Source organism: Uloborus diversus, chromosome 4 (assembly GCF_026930045.1).
Source record: "Uloborus diversus isolate 005 chromosome 4, Udiv.v.3.1, whole genome shotgun sequence".
NCBI classification, from domain to species: Eukaryota; Metazoa; Arthropoda; class Arachnida; order Araneae; family Uloboridae; genus Uloborus; species Uloborus diversus.
The window spans coordinates 125,833,983-125,857,785 of NC_072734.1; the positions used below are offsets into that span (position 1 = coordinate 125,833,983).

At 32.7% G+C, this 23,803-nt stretch overlaps 1 protein-coding gene across 1 annotated transcript; it reads left to right on the forward strand.

The window, feature by feature from the left end:
• Window positions 1–3,762: 3,762 nt before the first annotated feature.
• On the forward strand, window positions 3,763–23,017 carry LOC129220823 (GDP-mannose 4,6 dehydratase-like). The gene is given in 12 exon segments (XM_054855253.1): window positions 3,763–3,959; window positions 10,802–10,934; window positions 12,764–12,873; window positions 16,407–16,502; window positions 16,504–16,600; window positions 17,536–17,597; window positions 17,870–17,969; window positions 18,051–18,178; window positions 19,345–19,463; window positions 22,068–22,164; window positions 22,256–22,324; window positions 22,885–23,017. Coding segments are annotated over 12 exon segments (1,137 nt in total). The 5' UTR covers window positions 3,763–3,896; the 3' UTR covers window positions 22,948–23,017.
• The last annotated feature ends 786 nt before the right edge of the window (window positions 23,018–23,803 follow it).

Below are 23,803 nucleotides of genomic sequence, written 5' to 3' on the forward strand. Positions count from 1 at the left end.
AAAAAAAAAAAATATGGAAGAGCCCCAGCACCTCTTTCCCGTAAAAATTGTTTATCATGTAAATTTTGTCTGCAATAGTGTTTTTGAAAGTTCAATTTCGAAATTGGGAAGGGGGGGGAGCAGAGAATTGATTTCGATCTATTTTTTAAAAAAAAATATTGGGGGCACTCCCTGGGCTCCATCCCTTACCCTAACGTTAATAAAATGGCCTATAATTGCGTTTTTAAGGTTTCAATTTCTACCACTTTCCGCTGAGACAACTTCACCTTTTTGTCCATAAACATCGGCAAAGAAAGTCTAAAATGGCGTTTTTAAACCTTCCAAGTTTCAAAAATTTTCCGGGGAGAACCCCCGGACCCCCCTTTCCTTATCAGATTACAAGTTCTCTCTCTCTTCTTTTTGCTAAGTGCATCGCCCTCCTTGGACTTTTTTCTGATTGCACAACTGAATTATACTTGCATTGGCAAACTGAGGAAAGCTGGGATTTTGCTAAATGCCCAGGGTTAGGAATTGTGCTAAAATTCTTAAAATTTCTATAATGTTCAAACTATATTCCCTACTTGTGCAGAAAAATGAAACTTTTCATGCTGATATGCCTGTATTTTAAGACAAGATAAACTTCGTAGACCTTAAGAATTTTTTTTTAAGAAAGAGAAAAACCTATGCTGATGCTACTTTTTTTCTAGAGAAGGGGAGGGGGGATGCAGTTAACAAAAACAAATGCTCAATATAAAACTGTTTTATCTATACTTTCTAAATCTTGCAGTCATTCCTCTTCTACAAAAAAGCTATACAACAAAATAAGAACCCAAATGTAAGCACTTGGTTCAAAAAGCTTATTTAGAACAAAAGTTAAATGGTTTGTCCCCAGGTGGGAAGTAATATTTATTTTTATAATGCTTATCTTGCGTTGTAGTCTGAGCATTAGCTTGTTCTTCCAATACAAAGACTCAGTTTGCTTTTATTTGTGTTTCTGTTCAGTGAAGTTGGATTATTTCTTTCACATATAGTTTTTAAATTTAGTCACTAACTTTTTGTTTTAAAAATGTGAATAACAGTTTGTTTTATTTAAATGCCATGGGAAACGAAATTCTCTTCCCTGTGGTTGAAAAGGCAGAGAGAAATAGATGCAAAATTAGCACATGGTGCCATAGGGATGAATTTAAAGCATTTTATTTTCACAGGTATTGTCTCATGCTGATGCGGCGATACATAAGAGGTTGACAAGTAGTTTGAAAAATCAAGCCGTATTTTAAATTCCATGTTCTTTGTCTTTTACTGAAAACATATTGGTTATAATGAAGCAATCCAAAGCTTTTGTTTCAATTTCACTCCAAGATAAAATTTCGTAAGCGGAGGTTTTCTTATAGTTTTAGTTGCCACAAAAAACAATTATTCATTTGCGTCTTTAAATGATTTATCTGGAATTTACAGGGGAATTTTTGATGATTTTGAGGTACCAAAAAGTATCAGATTATCTGATAAAAAGAAAAATGCAATAAGTTTTGGACTTGCACCTTGCACTCTGCTTTTAAACCCTCCTTATTAAGGACATTTTTTCAACAACAACAAAGCAAGTAAAGAAGCAATTGGACATATGTACATTTATTTTTATTTCATACTGGTCACTGTGTTAAAGAATAAAAGATTGAATGCATTGTATTGTAATTTTCAAGATTGAATTTGAAACGTTTTATCATCCACTGCGAAAATCAAGCTTATACATTACGTTTAAGTTAAAAAATAAACTTGATATCTGTTGTCCTAAAATTTTATCAAAATTGTATCCTAAAATTTTTGAAATCACCACACCGACCCTTGTAAATGCCAGAAAGCGGGGCTCGGAGGATCTCTCCCCCTGTACTGACTAAATTACGTACAAATATAGGAGGCAAAATTTTTCACTGTAATTTTTTTTTTTTTTTTTTGGATCAGAAATGTTGTTTCTTCCTTTTTAAATAAGAATGTAACTGTCCCCCCCCCCCCCCCCAAAGCTTGTTCGTTTATTCAAAAAATAAAAAAAGTTATGATTTCCAGCATTGTTAATATTAGTAAGACTCTGTCGTTTTTGTTGTGAGGGCCTCAGGATCAGGCTGCGCCTGGGGCCTCACAATCACATGATCCGCCACTGGGTTTGAGCTTCATCGAATAAAAGTTTTCACTCTCTTCATTATATCTCTTCTCAATGAATAGAACCAGGGCTGCGGAGTCGGAAGGAAAATGGCCGACTCCGACTCCTGGATTTTGAAACGCCCGACTCCGACTCCAACTCCGACTCCGACTCCGGATTTTTTTTAAATTTTTTTAATTGTATTTTTTAAACTCCCTCTCTCCATTCAAGGGAAGGGGGAAACCTCTTAACAGGGGTTGAAATATTAATTCCTTTTTATGAAAATTTAGCATTTTGTTTTTTATTGTAAACCCAAGACGTCATACAACGTTAGAAATTCATTTTAAAAATCAAACTTTCCAATAGTTACGAGTTAAAAAGTGAGATGACTTAAAAATCCCTTTTAAAAATTTTGAAAATGATTATCTGTAATTTGCCCCCCTTTAATGTTTAACAAATATATATTGATCAAATCGTGTGCTTTCAATTTTTGAAAGCTGTAACTTGAGAGAAAAAAAACTTTTTTTCTAAATCCAAGTTCTTGAGAGGGAGTGGTTTGCCCCTGGTGACATCCATCTAGTAGATGACACCCAAAGTTAATTTCAGAGTTTATAAAAAATATAAATACTTTAATTCTGAAAATTTTCACGAATATATTTTAAATTATATTTCATCAATAAAATTTCAACGAAAATAGGGCACATATGCGTCAGGAGCTAATTTTACACAAAACGCGGCGGTATACAAATTTGTACGAATAGCTTTTACTATACCTATATTTCTTCTTCGCTAAATTTTTAATTTAAATTTTATTGGCTGCTTTAGAACTAACCTAAATATGAAGATTTTAAGATTAACTGCAATTCTTGAGTGTTGTAATCAAGAAATTTTTTACACTTATTTTGTTCCATACTTTTTAGTGAGAACCAAGCTTACAGAAATAGTCTTAATAAAGAAAAAAACATTAGATTATTTCATCGAATCTTTTGGATTCGTGCTTTCGAGCCAGAACTTCTTTGAATTTGCCGATCACACTTAAACGTTTCAACCTTAGCTACAGGCGTCGACTTACTAATTTGTTACGTTTCTTTTACTATTTTAAACTGAGATAGAACAAAACACTATATTTCTATTTTTATTTGAAAGTGATTACTTGAAAATGTTATTCAACAAAACCGTTTGCTGGCAGTTGCTATTAGTTAAGTTAAAAAGCAAGCAAACTAGGGGACGGCTACAGAAAGTTCGGTAAGCATTCAAGCTAGCTGATTGCCATAATGGCAGTTATTTTCTCATTAGTATCTTTTTATACATGTAATCGAACCAATTGGTAATCAATTTTTAAAAAATGCAAGGAGAGTCAGTGAAAAGGAAAGAAAAAAAGAAGCCCGGAGTCGGAGTCGGAGTCGGCATGTTTTCCAACGACTCCGACTCCGACTCCTTTATTCCAAAATCAGTCCGACTCCGACTCTTCGACTCCGACTCCGACTCCACAGCCCTGAATAGAACGCTGCGGTTTGTCACCGGTTACTCACCGGTAGACCGGTGAGGTTCGCCGAACGCATGCGAAGTACGTGAATTATAATTTTCTTCAGTTTATTTTTTTAACTGCAACTGTTGTGAACTCACCGGCAACGTAAACAAATAGATATCGTTCGTCCTTTCTGGTATCTTTTGACAAAGTATAAAAAAGTTAATTCATGAGAAAAGAATAATTATTTATTTTCATATTTTCTATAAAGTAGCATCCATTTATTAAATTTAATACTTTCTACAAATTTTGTCTTTAATGGCTGAATCGGAAAACAAAAATACTCGTAAAGTTGCATTTATAACTGGAATCACGGGACAAGTAAGATGAATTTTTATTTTTGGTGTTCGAAAAAGAATTGTGATCAAATTCAATTTTTCATCAGTGATTTTGGGTTTTGTAAAAATTTTCAGCTTTATTGCAAAATCTGCAATAAAATGCTTATTTACTTCTGAGTAGTATTTTAAATAAGATCCTGTTTTACTGTCCAAAAATTTCTAAGGAGAGAAAAATGGTACTTTTTTTCAATGACATAAGAGGAGATATATTTGTAGGTCAAAATATTTGTAGAAAGTTGTTTAGTTCTGGTTTTATTTAGGTAGTTGGCTTTATAATGAGTTTTAGAGACTAGTTTTCTTTTTGTTTCAACAAAAACTGACTTATGAACTTCAAAAGGATGTAAACAGAATTGGGTAGTAGTTGTCCTATTTTTTCTTTTGAATATTTTTGTATGTGGGGGGGGGGGGGTAATATGCTCTTTACTATTTGAGCCAAAAAAGTATTGAATTATAAAATGAAGGTAAAAAGCCATGACTGCACCTGGTATGTGCAGTGTGACACTTGGCAAAACCTGTATACGGCACCACTACCAGGGGCGGATCCAGATTATAGAATTGGGATGGGACCTTTTTTAGCAGTTTACATTAAAAACATAACCATAAAAATTGAGTTTTACAACTAATCCTCTGCATCTTAATGCTTCTTATAAAAAATTTTTTGCTTTACAAATTTTGCAAGTATAATTTTCAGAAAATAATTTTTAAAAATGTTTATTTTTCATTGTAATATTTGTATTTTAATCCTCAAATTTTCATTAACTGATAAGGGGGGGTCCAGGATTCTCCCTGGAAAATTTTTGAAATTACAGCCATAAGAATGCGGCTTTAGAGGGCCTCTGATGATGTTACAGGAAGGAAAGGTTCGAGGGACTTTCTGCAGAAATTTTTAGAAATTGAAGTTTTCAAAACGCTATTACAGGTGATATTTGTTGAGAGTAAAGTAAGACGAGACTTTTGGGGGGCTGCCCCAGCTTGTTTTTTTTTTTTTTTGTTTTTTTTTTTGTAGAATAGATCTAAATTGATCACCCTTCCGCCCAGTCTTTCAAAATTGAAGCTCCTAAATTGCGGGTACGGACTAACTTTGATGATGTTACGAGCAGTGGAGTTCTGGGACTCTTACCAAAAAATGTTTTGAAATTCAAGTCCTAGGACACGAAGTTTTTAAGTGATATTCAGTGACGAAGGATTACAATGCTCTCCCCCTTAAAATTTTTTAAAATTGTAACTTTTTCATTTTTAGATTTCCTACGAGAGCATTCGGGTCCTTGTCTGGAAATTTTTCGTAATTGACCTCTTAAAAGCGTGACTGTAGACCATATTTGGTAACGTTAGGGTTTCAGCAATTATTCTAATTCGACTATGTATAAAACTATCGACTATGTATAAAAGGTAAGCCAAGAGTATTACTGCTGCATAGATCCGGCAGTGCGATTCCTGTATTCACACAAGTAGGCACGAATTCATTTATTAAGCAATTCCTGCTTCTCTGTATCCAAGCATGTATCAATTACTGAAAACAAAGTGTGTCAACAATTAGATGTTCCCCTTTGAGTTTAGTGTCAACTTCAACCAAGTCTTTTTTTATTAAAAAACTGTGCATTCATTTTATTAATCTAATTTTGTTGCATTATAATAGGGAACTAGTTGGTAGTTATCACTTATTAAAAGTTTCTCCTAGGATGAATTCCCTCCAAGCTATGTTAACAAACAGAAAAAAATAATCTTTAAAGTGTCAACTACTGTTGGTTTTACCTTACCCTGTTTTCTGAACAGTTTTTTGGTTTACTTGGAATTTTGTGTTTTCGAAAAGGACATTTCCCAGTTTCTCCTTTGGATCCGCTTTTGCAATTCTCTCCTCTTTTTTCACTGCGCCTTTCTCCAAGTTCAATTTCTATAACACAGAAGAATTTTCCTGCACTCTGTTCTAAACGTTTTTAGGTACACATGAGATTTTGGGGGGAGGAGAACATTCCTCCAGTTCCCCTTCGTGGAGCCGTTTCTGCTGTTATCTAATCTTCCTGTATACATTGTTTTCTGAACAGTTTTAGAATCACTTGTTTTTTTTTTTTTTTTTTTTTTTTTTTTGAGGGCAGAAGAGAACATTTTCTAGTTCTTTTCCTTTGATCCGCTTTTGCAATTCTCTCTTTGCGTTTCCTTGCGCCTTTCTTGAAGATCAAGTACTATAAAACAGAATTTTCCTGCTCTCTGTTCTAAAACTTTTTAGAAAGGTACACATAAGATTTTGAGGGGAGGGGAACATTTCTCCAGTCCTTAGCAATAGTATGGTGGAAAAGTTTTAGCAAAGCCAATATAGCCCATGTAATTCAACATCAAAGGATCTTCAGTTTTGGATTGATTCACTAACTTGAATACCAAAATAATAGAGGTGCAGGGTATTTATCATTTGCAAGTTAAACTAATTATATTTTCATTTTATATTAATCATCTGCGAGTAAAAAATATTTATCATTTGCTAATAAAAAATGTTTACTTTAACTGAATATTTATCGTCTGCTATCAGTAATCAAGAATGACAAGAAAAAAAAATGGGACAAGAGAAAAAGCTCTGATTTATTGCACATGGCATATTAAAAAAAAATGTATTGGGAGAAAAAAACACTGTGCTGAAGTCTGAAGTTCCAATGGAAATGCTACAGCATTTCTGAGGACAAACTAGCAACTTTGGACACTCTTTGAAGCCAAATTAGGACCTATGCAGTCAAACCGCTTTACCTGGGCTCATATCTAGTGGGAAGAGACCTATATTTAAAATTTCGTCCAAATCTGTGAGCAGGGCCGGATTTAGCTTTTGAACCACTCCGTGCAAAAGGGAAAAATTGCGCCCCTTTTGAACTGCATGTATAAAGGGCCCCCCCCCCCCCAACAAATGAAAAAAACACATGATCTTTTTTACATTTTTTGGCAAACACATAAAATGTGTCAAAGTAACTTGGCAATTAATGTGAATTGTAAATAACAATTTTCAAATCGGTTGACAGATTTGATTCTGGTGATTTCAAATTCTCCATTCATAAGACAGCGATCTGAGAGAGAGAGAGTAGATCTAACGTCTGTGGTTTAAATGGGAGTAAAAAAGCCAAACCCTGCGGCACGACAGTCCATGAGGGCCGAGGCCTACTGTGCCCAACTCAGTTTTCCTGAACAGGGGCTCTGGGTTGCAAGGCATTCGACCCGGTTAGGTGGTCAGCCTAACACGGAACCCCCAGTGTTTGGTTCCCAAGTGCACTGGTACTCATTTTATCGACCCACTGAAGGGATGAACGGCTGAGTTCAGCCATGCTCCACCCGGGAATAGAAATCCGGGCCTGTGGCGTGGGGGCGCGAAGCGCTATGAGCTCACAAATCAGGGGACTTGTGTTATCTATGTGGAATCTAGAATTAGTAGAATTATGCTTATGTGTTACATGCATATTACTAATCCTTTTTCTATGTGCAAATAAATAAATAAAACAGTTTGAATTTTGAGGTTTTGAAATCAGATTATGTTTTCTGCGATCACGAATTGCGATAGGACTCTACTCCGTGGGTTCTACTAATGGCTCTTATCGCAACAAAAATTAGAATTTAAGACTTTAAAATTCAAATGAATGCCAGGAGCTGGTTGTTATGTGCTGAATGTTGTGTGCTGAATACTTTTTTCGCGAAAAAAAGATTGTGTACAATAGACGGTCGTTTCTAAATAATTCGATTCCGAGGCACGTGGACGCCTGCATTATAATAGAAAAATAAAATCAAGGGACGGGACATCGTTCAACGGTCAAGTGAAAACAATAAGCAATTCGTGATTGCTCAAAAAAAAGCAATGTGAACATTGCGTCATGGGTAAATTTTGCGCCTAAATAGGGGGTCTAGGGGTTACACCCTGGAAAGTTTTCTGAATAGTAGCTCTGAAAACGCTATTTTAGACAATCTTTGATGATTTGATGATGGAAGAGAAGGAATGTTAAGGGGACCTTAGTTTGGAATTTTTCGAACTTGAGGCTCAAAACAAAATTTTAAACGATTCAAAATTTTAATTCTGTACACAAAATTTGAAAAAGAGAATGGAAGAAGAGGTTGTCAAAGCGTCTAGAGAGGAAAATTTTCCAAAAAAAAAAAATGCAGTTGTTAGCAATCTTTGTCTTTTTTTATTTATTTCTAATGGGACTGTGTTAGAGGCTTTGACTTTTGTAGACCTAGTGCGATCTCCCGATGTAGCATCCGTATCAGATGGAGGTACCTGGGCTCTTACAATGCGAAACTGAGCTGGGAATTTAATTTTCCCGAGAGTACTTCAAGCCAAACGAATAATCGAAGGATCTTTCACATGCCGCAAAATCATACGACCCGGGCGCTGTCTATTTTATTCATCTTGAAAATCCATCGATTAAAGCCAGGTTTGAACCTTTGTCTTCAGGCGTAAGATGCCAACGCCTAACCATTACACCACTCGGTCGGCAGGCAACACTTGTTAAAGTAAGGGAACGGAATGGGATCTGGGATCATCCCCCATACATTTTTCGTCCAAAATACGTAATTGTAAGTAATTGTAAGAGAAGGAATGGGAGAAATCTTCATTAGTAAATTGTCAGAAGTTTTAATTTCCAAAATCGCAGTTTTAGACGATCTTCGGGATGTTAGGATGAGGAGAATTTAATGCCTCTCCCCTCGGAATTTTTCGAAATTGAAATCGTTTAAACAAAAGTCGACCTTTAAAGGTGGAAAGGGAAGGTTGCAAAAACTTCCGCGAAAACTTTTCAAAATTGAAATTATAATTACGCAAATTGTAAGTAATCTTTGATGACGTTAGGGTAAAGGGTAAGATTTGCGGAGACTTCCTAGGAAATTTTTCAAAATTAAAGTTTCGAAAACAACTTTAGACAATCTTTGATGATGTTATAGGGATCAGGTTTTAGGGTTCTAGGGTTTCACCTAACCCTGGGAACTCTTTCAGAATACAGTCCTAAAACCGGAAATATTAAAACTTTTAATTTTCACCCTTACCTTACATTTTAACATGTTTGAATTCAAACGCTTACAGCCCCAGAAGTATATTTTATTGATTTGGACGGAGGTGTTTTTATTTATTTATTATTTTATTTTATACTTTTGTGTGATAACTGGTCATTTTTCTACTATGTTTCATTTTAAATATCGTGTCTCATTAATCTCCTGCAGAGTTCTTGTTTTAACCTTCGTTTTTTCCCTTCAACCATTTAACAACTTCTAGTGCGACTTTTCATATCAATCGTTTAAATCTCACTTCTCTCTATCTCTCTCTACTTTGATTTATCTGTTTGAACCATATTTTAACGGCATATTAATTTTTCAGCATTCAGCTTTGAGATTTTCATGGTAAGAAAAAAATGAAAGTAAGAAAAACACAAACAGAAAAACATCAGCACCCCAGATGCTATCTTGTTTATTTATAAATTTATACATTTTTTAGTCTAAAGCGTGCTATGAGTTTCCAAATTGCACTGAATACTGTAAGAGCATTTTTTTTCGCGAGGCTTTAATTTTCGCAACCCCGTCATAATAAAAAATTTTAAACCTTGTAAAAAATGTTTTTACGTCGGATTTTTCAATTTTCGCTTCTGTTTGCAAAAAAAAAAAACCGCGAAATTTTGTTTTTCGATGGGAAGTCACTGTAATCTTCCAAAAATTTCATAATTCGGGACATTTTGCCTGATGATTCTGGAAATTTGGAGACATAATCTTTACTAATAATAAAGATGAAAGTCTCTCTGTCTGGATATCCGGAGGATGTCTGGATGTCTGGATCTCAGTGACGCGCAAAGCGCCTAGACCATGAAATTTGGCACAAAGTTAGTTTGTAGCATGGAGGTGTGCACTTCAATGCGATTTTTCGAAAATTCGATGTGGTCTTTTTCTATTCCGATTTTAAGAACAAAAATATCATAAGATAGACGAGTAAATTTCGAAATTATCATAACGTGGAACCGTAACATGGACACAAGCCAATTGGCGAGATACTAAATCATAACGTGGAACCGTAACATGGGTGCAAGCCAAGTGGCGAGAAAATTCACCATACATTATTTGTAAATATACAGGCGAACCAAAATACCTTTTAATTTTTCTATTACAGGCAAAGCCGTGCGGGTACCACTAGTTGAAATAATAAAATGCCTAAATGTAATTATTTACTGAAGATGTAAGCACATGTGTGAATATCCGTAATTTATCATTCTGCAAAGTTTAGAGCTCCGTTCGGCAGAAAAGTTCTCTCCTCTTAAAAATTTAAGTTCGAGGCGCCCCTGCTGGTGTTGATCCTACTTATGACAAAATGATTTTAAAGCCTCTGTAATTAGTATAAAAGAACTAACACCTTTTACTTCAAACTTGTGCAGACTACGGTTATAGAATAGATAAAGGGATAACGCGATGCGCCCTCTTCATTTGTAAATGGTGCCAGTATTTTTTCCAGAGAACTTAGTTTTTTTTTTTTTTTTTTCAGCAGCTCAGTTGCAAATATTTTTCATATTTTGATTTGGCAATTTTGCGCCCCTTAAAAATCTTTACTCCGTGCCGGGGCACGGACTGACGGAGTATTAGTCCGGCCCTGCTGTGAGCCTCAAGGTTGTGCCGTTTGGTCGTAAATGTAATTTTGCAAATTAAGCCAACAAATGTATGCTTTGAAAAATAAAAGGAATAAACAATCATTATTAATATTTACCGCTATTTATCATTTGCAACTCTTGTATGAATAGTATTCAAGTGAGATTTGCCAGTTCTAAAAAGTTATTCATCCCTTTCTAGTATAATGATTTAATAATTAAATGTAATTTTTTTATTAATTAGGATGGGTCTTACCTTGCTGAATTTTTGATTGAGCGTGGATATGAAGTTCATGGTGTCATTCGTAGATCAAGTTCTTTCAATACGGGAAGAATTCAACATCTGTATGATGATCCACGTGCTCATCGAGAAGGCTGTGAGTTATATGTTTTTTGTGCTTTGGTGAAACTTGTTCTTGAAAGGTTTCTGGACCACTGATAGACATTTTCTTCATTGCAGTACAAAATATTAATTTTCTGGGTAGAGGCAAAAGATACCCTACTCTTGCTCTAAGGTGACAATATGTATTTAATGTGAAAGTCTGAAATCCACATTAGCCCGTAAATATCCACATTTACCTACCAAAGACATTGGTGGAAATTTGAATATTTCCAGTGAATGACTACTAAAAGTCAACATTCTTCAATTTCAGTCTTTCATGGTAACATGTTTTAATTTATGAACACGGTCAACGAATTTCGCGATTTACAGGATTTTTCTTTTTCCAACTAAAATGAAAGTAAAAACCCCTATTTACTGAATAATAAACCCTAAAATAACGAATTTTTTTGACAGCCTTTTTTTTGTTAATTTTAGTCAGGAAATATTGGACTGTTTTCCAAATGCTACATCCATATTGTTCGAAGCAGAAAAATACTTTTCTTGGAATCAGCAATTTTTGACGGCGAGGGTGAAGGAGCAATTAATGAATAGTGATTCTGATGCTGAAAGCAATATTGAAACTCCCATTAAACATGGTTGCCACACTTCCGTCCAAGGGACGGAATTCCGTCTTTTCCAAAATTTCGACCAACGGATTTTTTTTTTCCATGTTCAAAATGATTTTTATAGATGAAACAAATCTTTACTTTTGAATCTCTCACTCTCAAGAAGGTCTTAATCTTCTGAGGACAAAAAACTGGCCCATCTGCTAAAGTTAAAAAGATAAGCTTTTTTTTCTTTTTTTTTTCCCAAAAAATAATTAAATAAGTCACTCAATCTGTTGATTTCACCCATTCTTGTCTTTAATCTGGAAAATTTTATTAAAGTTTTTATCACAATGTGTCTTATAGCCAAGAATCTCATACCTGAATTTTTTTTAATTACTAATTTTTTGTATGAAATATGAACTATTTATGTAACATGAACTATAAAATCTGAAGCTTTTTTTCTGCAGTAGCAAATAGTAAGTTTTTTTATTGTATTTTATTATTAAGTTCTTTTTCTGCTTTTACCTCCTAAAAATTTTGAACAATGATGTTATTTTTTTATTTAGGTTTTAATTTTTACTTAATCTTCCAATTTGGTTTTACTATATAGTTACAGCATCAAAAATTAGCATTATATATGTCTAAAACATCAAACAAACTGAGCGCTAACATTTTGGTGTCGCGAAATGGAGCCACGCGCTTTTCAGTCTTCTCCAATTTTTAGAGTGCACCCATGCCATTAAAACTTACTTTTTCAAATGCTTTACATGGCCTGGAAACTAAAAACATATCTTGTGCAGCAGGCTGCAAAAGACACAGTATTTTCTTCTCTCCATAAAGCCGAAAGAGAATTTTTTGAGTCAAGTATCAAGGAAATTGTTGAAACATCTATTACTCAGTAGTTTAAAATTTCAAATAAACTAGCGTGTAATAAGTCTTGAAATGCTGAACAAATAGTGCAAACTTTCTAATTATGGATATTTTTGTGCAGTTGCTTATTAGGGGTTTTCAATAAGGTAAGTGTTTTTTTTTAAAAAAACATTTCACACCCTGATATTACGAATAACCTCGATTTAACATAAAGTTTCAATCCGGTGAATTCGTTAAAACGGGGTTCGACTGTAGTATAATATTACTGAAAAGATTTAATTGGCTGTTTTTGAAAATTTTTCCAGGTTTAAGACATTTTATTTATTTATTTAAACTATCATTTGAAAGTTTCTGACTCATGTAATTTTAGTTTTCTGATTTAAAAACCTTTGGTTTGTTTTTGCAGCTATGCATTTACATTATGGAGATTTGACTGATAGTTCATGCCTTGTCAAGTTGATTAGTCAGATCCGTCCTACAGAAATTTATAATTTAGGAGCTCAAAGTCATGTTAAGGTAAGATGCTTCAAATTATATCCATAACTTTTATTTCACTCCCATAAAAAGTTCTTCTTTGTGTGAGAATAGAAGTACAGTAAACTGATTTATCGGCAGTCAGATTAACATTTTTTTCCCTTATTGCATTTTTTGTAAAAACATTATTTGTTTAACAGTCATTAAATGTTTTTTAAACTTATGATTGTGTTATTGTTCATTTTTAGCTTTTACATATGTATATTTTTTACATTTAATGTTAGTAGATGAATTGTTGCAATGTTTTTAGCTATAATTTAAATGTACTTGAGTGTTATTCATATTTTATAGCTATTGTATGCAGTAGTATCGTTTTATACCTATTATTCGAAGTATGCGTAGTTTTCACTTATCTGCGGTTACCATGTCACCCTATTCCATGGATAGTCGGGAGTTTTCTGTACTCTTCTTAATTTTCATATTTAACCTCTTCAAGATTTGATAAATATTATTAATGATAAAGAACAACATTATCAATGAAAAATTTACAGGAACATTACACACACTTACGTGAAATACACCACCAGCTCAGTCATTTCCAGCCGAGGACTGCAGTTTCGTGCTTATTAGCACTCAGTGCTTATTAGCTAATAAGCACGAAACTGCAGTCCTCGGCTGGAAATGACTGAGCTGGCGGTGTATTTCACGTATTTCTGCCTTAGCCATGGCTATAGGGCGGTAACTTACTGAATATTACATACAGTTGTTTAAGGGTTAAAAGGAACATATTTTTCAATGCAGAAAAAGGTTTTTGCATTCTGATGCTGTCACTGGAGTTTCTTGTAACTCCGTAACTCATACTATGTTCTTTAAAAGCATTGCTTTTGTCATTTATTTATTTTGCAAAAGTAGTTTTTTTTTTTTTTTGTCAAAATAGTTTGACAAACATATATTAATTTCATTAGTGTTCATTGGAAATCTAAAGCAGCGGATTGGAACATTAAAAAAAGTCTAGAGGAAACCTTGATCTATTCATCAGTGGATTGAAAACAATTGAATTGAAAATATTCATTGATGACAAATATTGCTTTGATTTATTCTTTGTTAGATCTGATGGTTAAACCTTTCAGAATTTTTTTCTTAAGTGTCAAACTTTTCTGTCTAGCTCATAGAATCAATGAGTTCAAAATAAGTGAAAGTTTTTAACCTACCAAAATAAATAAATCAATCAAAGTTGAACAAAGAATGGAGAAGGAGGGGGAAAGAAAAGGAACAAAAACATAGAAAAATATTACTAATTGATAATATTTGCCTTTTTCAAAAGTAATCAAACAATTTTATTTTCTGATTTTTCTTTTCACAATGTGAAGTAAAATAATATTAGGAAACAAATAATATATTACAGTCAATTAGCATAGTGTTCTTTGATAAAATTTTATTGAAAATTGTTGTTTGATTATTTGCATTTAAATTTTTAAAAGTTTGAAAACTAAAAATTGGTTTAAAAAAAAGAAAGAAAATCAAACAGTTAAAAAGTTAGAAAAAAAATGCAGTAACTAATGGAAACTTATTTTTATACTAAAAATTTTACTTAACCTCCAAGAACTCCCTCCTGTATTTGAACACAAGTGTTCAGGCCAATTTGAAAACAATTTTCTATATTATGAGCTCAATTGAAAAATGATCAAATAAGATTTGTGCTACAGTATGATTAAAGCAAAAAACCAAGGTAAATAAAGCACAAATTCTGAAAAAAAACATTTCTTCAGAATTTGTGCTTTATTTATGTTGGTTTTTCACTGCAATCATATAAGCTCTAATGCTTACGAGATTATTTTCTTAAAGTTTATTTCTATGTATTAGAAAAAATTATACTTTATGAATTTAGTTGTTCAATACATGTTTAAAGTCATGTTCAAAAATTGTTTTATACATTCATGCTTGTTGTTCGCCAATTTCCTCCGACGGTTTCAAATGCCCTTTATCACAATTAGTTTGTCTGGTTTCCCTGCATTTCTTGTATGTCTACTGTATATCTACAAAGAGTAAATATCTGATCACAAAATCTTATATATTTAAATGAGCAATTCTTGTGGGTATGTATATATTTCGTATCTCGAAAACGGCTCTAACGATTTGGATGAAATTTTGGATTTAATTGTAAATTAGCATTCTAAGTTGATCTACATCAGTGTTTTTTCTGTAAAAAGCGATTTTTTACAAAAAAAGGTTTTTTAATATAAAGTCTAATTGAGTTAAGCCTCGTCCAGGTACTTAAACTAATTATATGACATCACACAACAAAATATTTCTATGTAAGTAAATATTTCAAATTGAATTGTAAAAATTTTTGGAGAACAATTATTGACTGTTAAATACAGGGCCATTTCACAGTATTTTATCCAAATGTAGAGTCTGCAATATGACACTTTTTTAGCCATAACTATTTAATTTGCTGTTTAATCAGCGCATTGTTTTACTTTGAGTTTGAGTATTGGTAGGACTAACTCAAAATAAAATGATATGCAAATTAAACAGTAAATTAAGTAGTTATGGCAGAAATAGTGTCATGTTGTGGGCTCTGAATTATCCAACTGAAGCCTATCCTATTCTGCTGAATTTGTTCATTTTGCATCCTTCAATTATGCATATTTTTTAAAAATATCAAGAATAAAAATTTTTCTTTATTTGATTATTTGTTGGACAATTTTTTTACACCAAAGATCACTTTCCAGCTTTCAAAAAGATTCGTAGTAATGAACCATTCCAAACAAAACTCCTATATCTTTAAAATTGTGACTTAAATGGGGATTGAGGGAAGCCACATGATTTTTTTCTCGAAGAGTTCTACTATAGCACATATACATGCACATTTTGAAACTAATCCCAAACCCTTGTTCCATTATGAGAATTTCACTGACATCAGGGTTTGTATGGCATCACAAATGACCCCATTCTCAGAAAAATCAACCTTGTTGAGAAGAATCTGAAGAAAATAAGAAAATTCCCGGAAACAGCCATACATTAAATGCACACACAAAAAGTCTCATTTAAAAAGAGACTTTTGTACCTTGCATTTCCTCGCTCCAACTTTAAAAAAAACCCGGTTGGAAAATAAGCCGTTCACATGCAAAAAGAGCTTGTACCATGTATCCCAGAAAGTGGTTTTACCCAGCATTCTTTGCACCTATACCCAGCTATTAAACAAAATCGTTTCGTGAAGTGCACTCTGGGTAAAAACCGTGCTTTTACTCCAGTAATAGCAGTAGGGAGAAAGATCCACATTTATCCGGTAAGTAACCGGAATGTGATTAAAAGCAGTTTTTTTCCGGAGTAGAAAAGGTCCATGTAAATGCGGCTAAGTCAACTCCTAAACAGCTGGAATCTCCATTTAGCCCATGAAATTAAAAATTATTAAAAGGCCAGGTTCATTTTCCACCCTTCATGATCCCGCAAGACTTGATCTTAAAAGTAATGTGCAGTTGAGGAAACATCATTTTGTGAATTGATAATGTGTTATGTTAAAAAATTTCGTTTTTTTCTTTCGACATACAATTGATTACAATTAATTGCAGGTTTCTTTTGATTTAAGCGAGTACACTGCCAATGTTGATGCTCTGGGCACATTGCGAATGCTTGATGCGATTCGCACATGTAAATTAGAAAAAAGAAGTCAAATTCTATCAAGCTTCTACCAGTGAGATGTTTGGAAAAGTTCAAGAGGTGCCTCAGAAGGAAACAACTCCATTTTATCCAAGATCACCATATGGTAAATAAAACGGTTCCTCCTACTGAAACAGTCATAATGGAAAATGATCCTTACTAAAAGCATATGTTTTATTGTTTCATTCATTATTCAATTAGTATTTGATTATAAGGATATCGATATTTAATTTTTATGGAAACAACACAGTCAAGTGTAGATCAGATAACCTGTAAGTTACATAATAGTACAATACATACATGTTTCCTTACACTTTTATTAGCTCAACCAATATGTATGTATATAATTCAATCTTTCAATTCAATTTTTATTCAGTTCCAGCATTCGGATTCATTTGGAATTCCGTATATGATCTTATACCCTGGTGACAATCTAATATTCTATAATCAGAGTAATTAAATAACCCCTAATACAACCATCTGACAAGCTAAAGCAGAATTTAGTTAGAGCCATTAAGAGGGCCATTGACATTCATTAGGGACATATAAGGGCTGACATTCATTGGGAACATATAAATTGACTAGGACCAGTCTAGCTACCTGAGAACCTGTTGCTAGTCGTCACATTTGTATTTAAAGCAAATGCATTAATAAATTTCAATTTTAAATCAAAATTGTTTCAAAATTATGTTTATATTACTATATCCCTTGGGGATTAATAAATAAATTGACTAGCACCAGGAGCGTGCACGGGGGGGGGGGGGGGGGAGAAGTAACACCTGTTGGCCCAAGCCCAAGCCTGAAGGGGGCCCAATATATTTAAAACTAGACTTGAAGTATAGGGGTAAATAATATGGAGGGGAACCCGAGAAAGTCATTTTGTGTGACAGGCCCGAAAATTTCTGTGCATGCCCCTTACTAGGACTACCCTAGCTTAGGCCCAGAGCCTGTTGCTAATTTTCACTAATATATTTCTATTTACATTACTACTGAATCAAAAATATCATCTGTTTTAAAGATTAATTAGTTTGCTAACCCTAGTTAGCATTTTGTATGAATTTTTCCAGTATTTGGCTCATAGCTTTTCAACTTTGGTCATCAAAGTGGGTGTTTTGAAGCTTACAGACAGTTTTTTCTCCAGATTTTTGTTCATTTTTACATTTCTTTTCTCTTATTCTAATTCTTCTTTTTGGCTATGAAGTTCAAATCTTCATTTCCTAAATCTTTATTTTTTGGGATAGTTTTGTAAGCATTGATCAGTACCACGTGTGTAGAATTTTGCCTTTCATTCAAAATTTCATAATTGTTTTGCGGATATTTTTTTTTTAAATTTTTAAAACTATTTATGCATTTTTAATTTTATTTCTAGGTGTAGCTAAAACTGTATGCATACTGGATTGTTGTTAACTACAGAGAAGCTTATGATATGTTTGCAGTGAATGGAATTTTGTTCAATCATGAAAGTCCAAGACGAGGTATAGTTTTTATCTCTTAAGGTAGGGGAAATTAAAATTTTTAAATCATTTTAATTTATTAAATTTATTTATTTTTTCCAGGGGAGACATTTGTCACCCGTAAAATTACAAGAAGTGTAGCTAAAATATTTCTTAATCAACTGGAATACTTTGAGCTTGGAAATTTAGATTCTCAAAGAGATTGGGGACATGCCAAGGACTATGTTGAGGTAGTTTGTTCAATCTAGACTTTTCAGAACTTATAAAATGTATAATATTTCATAAAAATGCCAAGTATATTATTTAAAATGTAAATTTATTTATAATACATCTGATGTTTTACTATGATGCAAAATTTATTGTCCATACTTAACTGTGACCATATTATATATTTTCGAACAAAGATTACCTAGTTTTTTACTGTAAATTTCCTAGTACTATAAGCAGTGCTCGAGTTGAAAAACATATTTTCGAGAACACACTTTTTTTAGGGTAGTTGATGAATGTTTGTTAGGCCTTTTCGATGACTTACACAAGCTTTATGCTAACTGTATTCAGATGCAAGCCACATTTAGAGTAGGCTCTTAAGCTGAAAATTCATTTATCAGTAAAAAGGTCGATCATGAGTCCACAGGGGTTATTTTCAGTTTGGATACTCTTTGCAGCAGTCAAAGCTGTACCTCTTTTGTTATGAAGACTGTTAGACACAACATACTTTAAGATAAATAAATACCTTTGTGCTGAATAGTAAAGTCAGACCAAACAACGTAAGTAGAAGCACAAATTTGTAAATTACAGCAGACACGTGTTTCGGCGTTACAGGGAACGCCTTTTTCAATGCAAAAAATAATGTAAAAATAATGGATAAATTTTTGCATTGAAAAAGGCGTTCCCTGTAACGCCGAAACACGTGTCTGCTGTAATTTACAAATTTGTGCTTCTACTTACGTTGTTTGGTCTGACTTTACAACATACTTTGTTTGAGGGTATGAAAGAATTTTTTGCTATATCTGCTGTACACAGGGTTAGTGATAATTATAAGCATTGTAGAATTCACACTACAATTGTCTTAGATAGATTTTGTGCAGTAGTTGCTATGCATTTAATAACCCTGTTCAGGCCTCTTTATAGCAGTTCTTGAGTCTCAAAATTGTTTTTCTACTGTTGAGATTGTCTTGGAATATTTGGATATTCTTGCTTCCATTGTTGTCTGCCTGGCTTTTAAATAGCCTCTCAATAACTTTTCGTAACATAATTAATGCATGTTATACACACGTTTCCTGGAGAAAGAAAAAGGATTGCTTTGGTTGATTATTTTAAGGAATGTCATCATTTTTAGTGTGAAAATAAGTTTCGGATATGCACTGCATATTAATATATATATTTTTGTTTTTAGGCAATGTGGATGATGTTGCAACAAGATAAACCTGAAGATTTTGTTATTGCAACTGGTACCTCTCATAGTGTTCGGGATTTCGTCGAAGCTGCCTTTAGCAATGTGGGGATAAATATTGTGTAAGTAAAGATTTAACCACTTTGATGGTACATAAGATGCCGTCGACAGTATGCAAGACAAAATTAATGTAAAATCTCCTTGCACAAGAAATATAAATATTAAAATGCTTAGCTTTGCCGAATTGATTCAACCAGTCTTTCATCATTGAATTTTGCCAGCTTAATTTTATTTAGCTGCAAAGGGATAAAATATGATGCAAAAACATGCATAGTAGAGTAAATCCCATTACAAAGAATACCAATACAACAGAATAAATTTTCAGTCCCTATTTAAGTTCCATCACATTGATTGAATTCCGTACAGTGTCGAAAATCCGAGGTAATTGGGACTCACACCACCTCAGATTATCTAGAAAATCCTTACATATTAAATTTTTAACACTTTTTGGATGACAGAAGGAGGAATCTGTTACTCCCTTGTAAAAAAAAAGGAAGTATTGCCTTCATGGGGAAACTTATCACTGAAATTACAACCTGTATTTTGCTTTTAATTGTCTCCAAACAAATTTTGAGTTTTTTTCCTCCCTCTTTATGGCTGTACATATTTATGTGAATAAATTTGTAGGCAACCAAACATACATTTTGACAGTGCTCGAGTTCATTTCCATGAGTTTTTGCATAACAGCTGTATCTACGTTCTTGCGAGCATATGTATCTCGCAGAACACGAAAACGGTTTGTTGTAGACGGTTTGAATTTCTGTATATACGAGTTGTGCAGCATCAAGTAATGAACCTTCTTTTTACTCTGCAATCAAAAATTCTAATAGGAACGTTTACACATTCTATGTGGCAATCAACGTTAATTTTAAACATCAAGTTATTATCTCCTTAGCATCTGTTGATCCATATTTTTAGTCGATGAATATTTCGTGCCACAGGGAGTGTTGTTGACACCAATCTCTCAATGCATTTTCTTCATGATTTGCCGTATGTAGTTAAATAAGTTTTACAATTACTAAAGATTTCTCTTTTCATATTTTAATGTAAATGATTTTTAGCAATTAAAAAATGTAACTGAAAATGTAAAGTAGGCACCTCGAATTAAGCGGAACCTCAAACTTTGGAGACTCAGATTTTTTAGACTCTACTGTACAACGAAAATTTTTTTTTTTCGGTCCCTTGAAGTTTGTTGTTACGGACTTTTGCTGTAATCTAATTTTAACCTAAATTTAAAGTAAAGCTATTTATTTTTAATTCAGGTATTAATTTATACAAGAAATACAAATACTGCCCTAGATGCTGAGCTTTGTCAGATTGATTCAATCAGTCTTTCTCCTTGAATTTCTCCAGCTTAATTTATTTAGCTGTAAAGGGAAGAGATATAATATATTATAGAAACATACTCAGTATCACTAATTTTAATCTAAATTAAAAGTAAAGCTATTCGTTTATTTAATTGTTTCTCCAATGGGAGGGGTTTAACCCCTCAAAATCTCCTATTAGGGACAGCCTTGGTAGCAATGTTAATTGTGGTTAATATTATCAAGTATATTGTTTGAATTTTGTATAAAAAGTTGTCATTGAGTTCCTATTTTATCAAAGCTTGTTGTATTTTTGTGTGTCATTTTTCGTAAATTAGAAAAAAATTGTTTTATATTATTTGCTTGGGCAACATGTGTATGTTTAATCAGAAAACCAATATTTGAGTGCAACAAACTTTGAAATGTCAAAGTATATGCAGTAAAATGTAGATTATAGTAGCTCTTTTGACTCTTTTTGACTTCGACAACCATTGTGTTAAATGCTTTATTACCATACAGTGGCATTACATGCCAGACCATATATGCTAGAAAATATGCAAAAGTGAGTATTATCCTGTTCATGCAAAAAGATTCTGTATTTGCAACAAATATTTCTGCAAAGGGGACAAACTATTATTTTTAGATGTTTGTGTATGTTTTGACAGCAGTAAAAACAGGATTGAGTGCAAGGATGAAAGTGAGAATGAGCAATATTCAAGTATATCTCACAATGACTTAAATTAGTTGCAAATTTAAAATTGTTTATGATTATTGTTAATGCTAGACATTCAGATATCAATATGGTCGCTGAGCAGTTTTCAGTATTCTATTTTAATTTTTAAATTTACTGTTTTAATTTGACATTTAATAGTTATGACTGTGATATTTTGGTCCCAAAACAGATATGAGGATTTTAAGATATCCATGTACTAATTTACTAGAAGTCTCTTACTGTTTGTGACGGAACTTGTAATTAACTGCCTTAAAATTTCAAGGGGGCATTTTTAGCAGTTTTAAATTTTAAAATATTGCATTCATCAAAATAATCTAAACCGTTTAACACTAAAAGTTAAAATGAGCAAATGTAAAAAAGAAAAAGTTCAAATTTTTAAAAACTATCATAAATACTCAACTTTAGCCTTCTTTAAAAAAATAATGTGAAATTTTTTGTGGAAACCTGTTATGCTTCTAGGTCTCTCGAAAACATTTTTTTTTTTTTTAGTTACCGCATGTGGTAAACAAAACTTGATTTCTAGGAATTTTCAGTTTCTTTCCTGCGATCTACAAATCTATATATGTTTATTTTAAATCATAAAGTAAGATCAGATCACTGCAACATAATCTTATTGCAAATACTTGTAGATGGAGAGGATCAGGTCCTAATGAAGTTGGAGTTGAGGAAAAAACAGACATAGTAAGAGTTCGTGTGAGTCCCCGGTACTTCCGACCTGCAGAAGTGGTCAGTATTTTCTTTCTTGCATTATTATAAGTAGAAGACTCTATTGAAGTCTTTCTTTTTTGTGTAAATGTTATTCCTGTAATTGAAATAGGATTGTCTCCTGGGTGATTCTTCAAAAGCTAGAGAAAAACTTGGATGGGGACCAAAATTGGGCTTTCAGGTATGTGTTTTTTTTTTTTTTTTTCTAAATTTTTTTTTAACAGTGGGAGTGGTATTCTACTCTCTTTTCAAAATCGTCTGTAAATAAATGCATGCATATTATGCTACTTAAAGAATGGTTGTGAGTTAGGGAGTGAGTCAAGTATCAAAAGATTTCAAATTTTCCACATTTTTCATTTATCTCAATCTTATCTTTTTTTCTTAGGACTTTATAGGACTAATTTATAGCAATATTAGTCAAAAAAAAAAAAAAAAACATTTAGCCATCTTTTGCAAACTTGGCAATTAAAACATACTTCTTTGTACATTGATGCCAATCGAAAGAGCAGATTTTTCTTTTTAAAATGGCTATTGTTTAGAGCTTCTAAGTTTACTTTAACTAAAGTTATAACTTTTTATCACAGAATCTGAGGCTTTAACAGTTAATTATATTTCTACACTCTCATTAGTTACCATTTTATTTTTTTACATTATTAATACTACCTAATGTTCTAATTTTCAAAAGCTTTCATTTTTTTAATCGAAAAATAACCATTTCCCCCTCCTTTTTGTCTTTACTAGGAACTTGTTCATGAAATGGTGAATGCTGATATACAGCTAATGAGTCTAAATCCTTCTGCTTAACTAGTTGTCCAATATTTTTGACAGCTTCTTACTGGATAAATAAAGAATGGACATTCCTGGTGATAATACAGCATTATATTTATAGTTTCATTAAAAAAAAAAAAAAAAAAAAACTTTTCTACTTAAAATGTTTGCAAACTTTATGCGTTGTCTAGCCATTCTGAACACTTATGATTTTAAAACGTTTCAGTTTGTAGATTGAGGGAAATTTTTTTCAAGTAACTATTTATTACTCTGTAGCTGCTGCATTTCTATAATTTATTTTAAAGTTTAAAAAAAGCATGCATTATTTTCTTTTGCAACTCATTATTTCAGCTGAAAAAGTCAAATGTTTTTATTATAATAATTCTTGTAAACAGCTATGAGTTTAAATGATGCTGTTTGAGTATTTATCCTATATATCTGACAGCATCTGAATGTGTGAATAATAAATGAGCACCTCTGATGATACTGTAGAATTAAATATGTTGATTAATATAAATTAAATTGAAATTCCTGTTTGTCCCCCCCCCCCCCCTCTTTTTTTTAGTAATTCATGAAAATTAATTTATACAGAAACATGAAAATGTGCTTGAAAATTTATTAAGAAAAAGTTTTTCTTTGTAATACAAAATGTTTTTTTAGAAGAATGGGATTGGTCAGGGATGTGAAATGTTAAAAATGCAATATTTAAAATTTATTGAAAATTGTTGCATCAGGAAAAATGATCTTTAAGTCAGATCATTGCTCAAGTTTAACTTACCCCTCAGTTAGCTATATGGGTAATCACTTGATTTAGGGTTGCATTCAATGCATTTGGTTCAACTTACTTAAATTGAATGATGAGACTTTGAAGAAAAATGAAGTATCTTCAGAG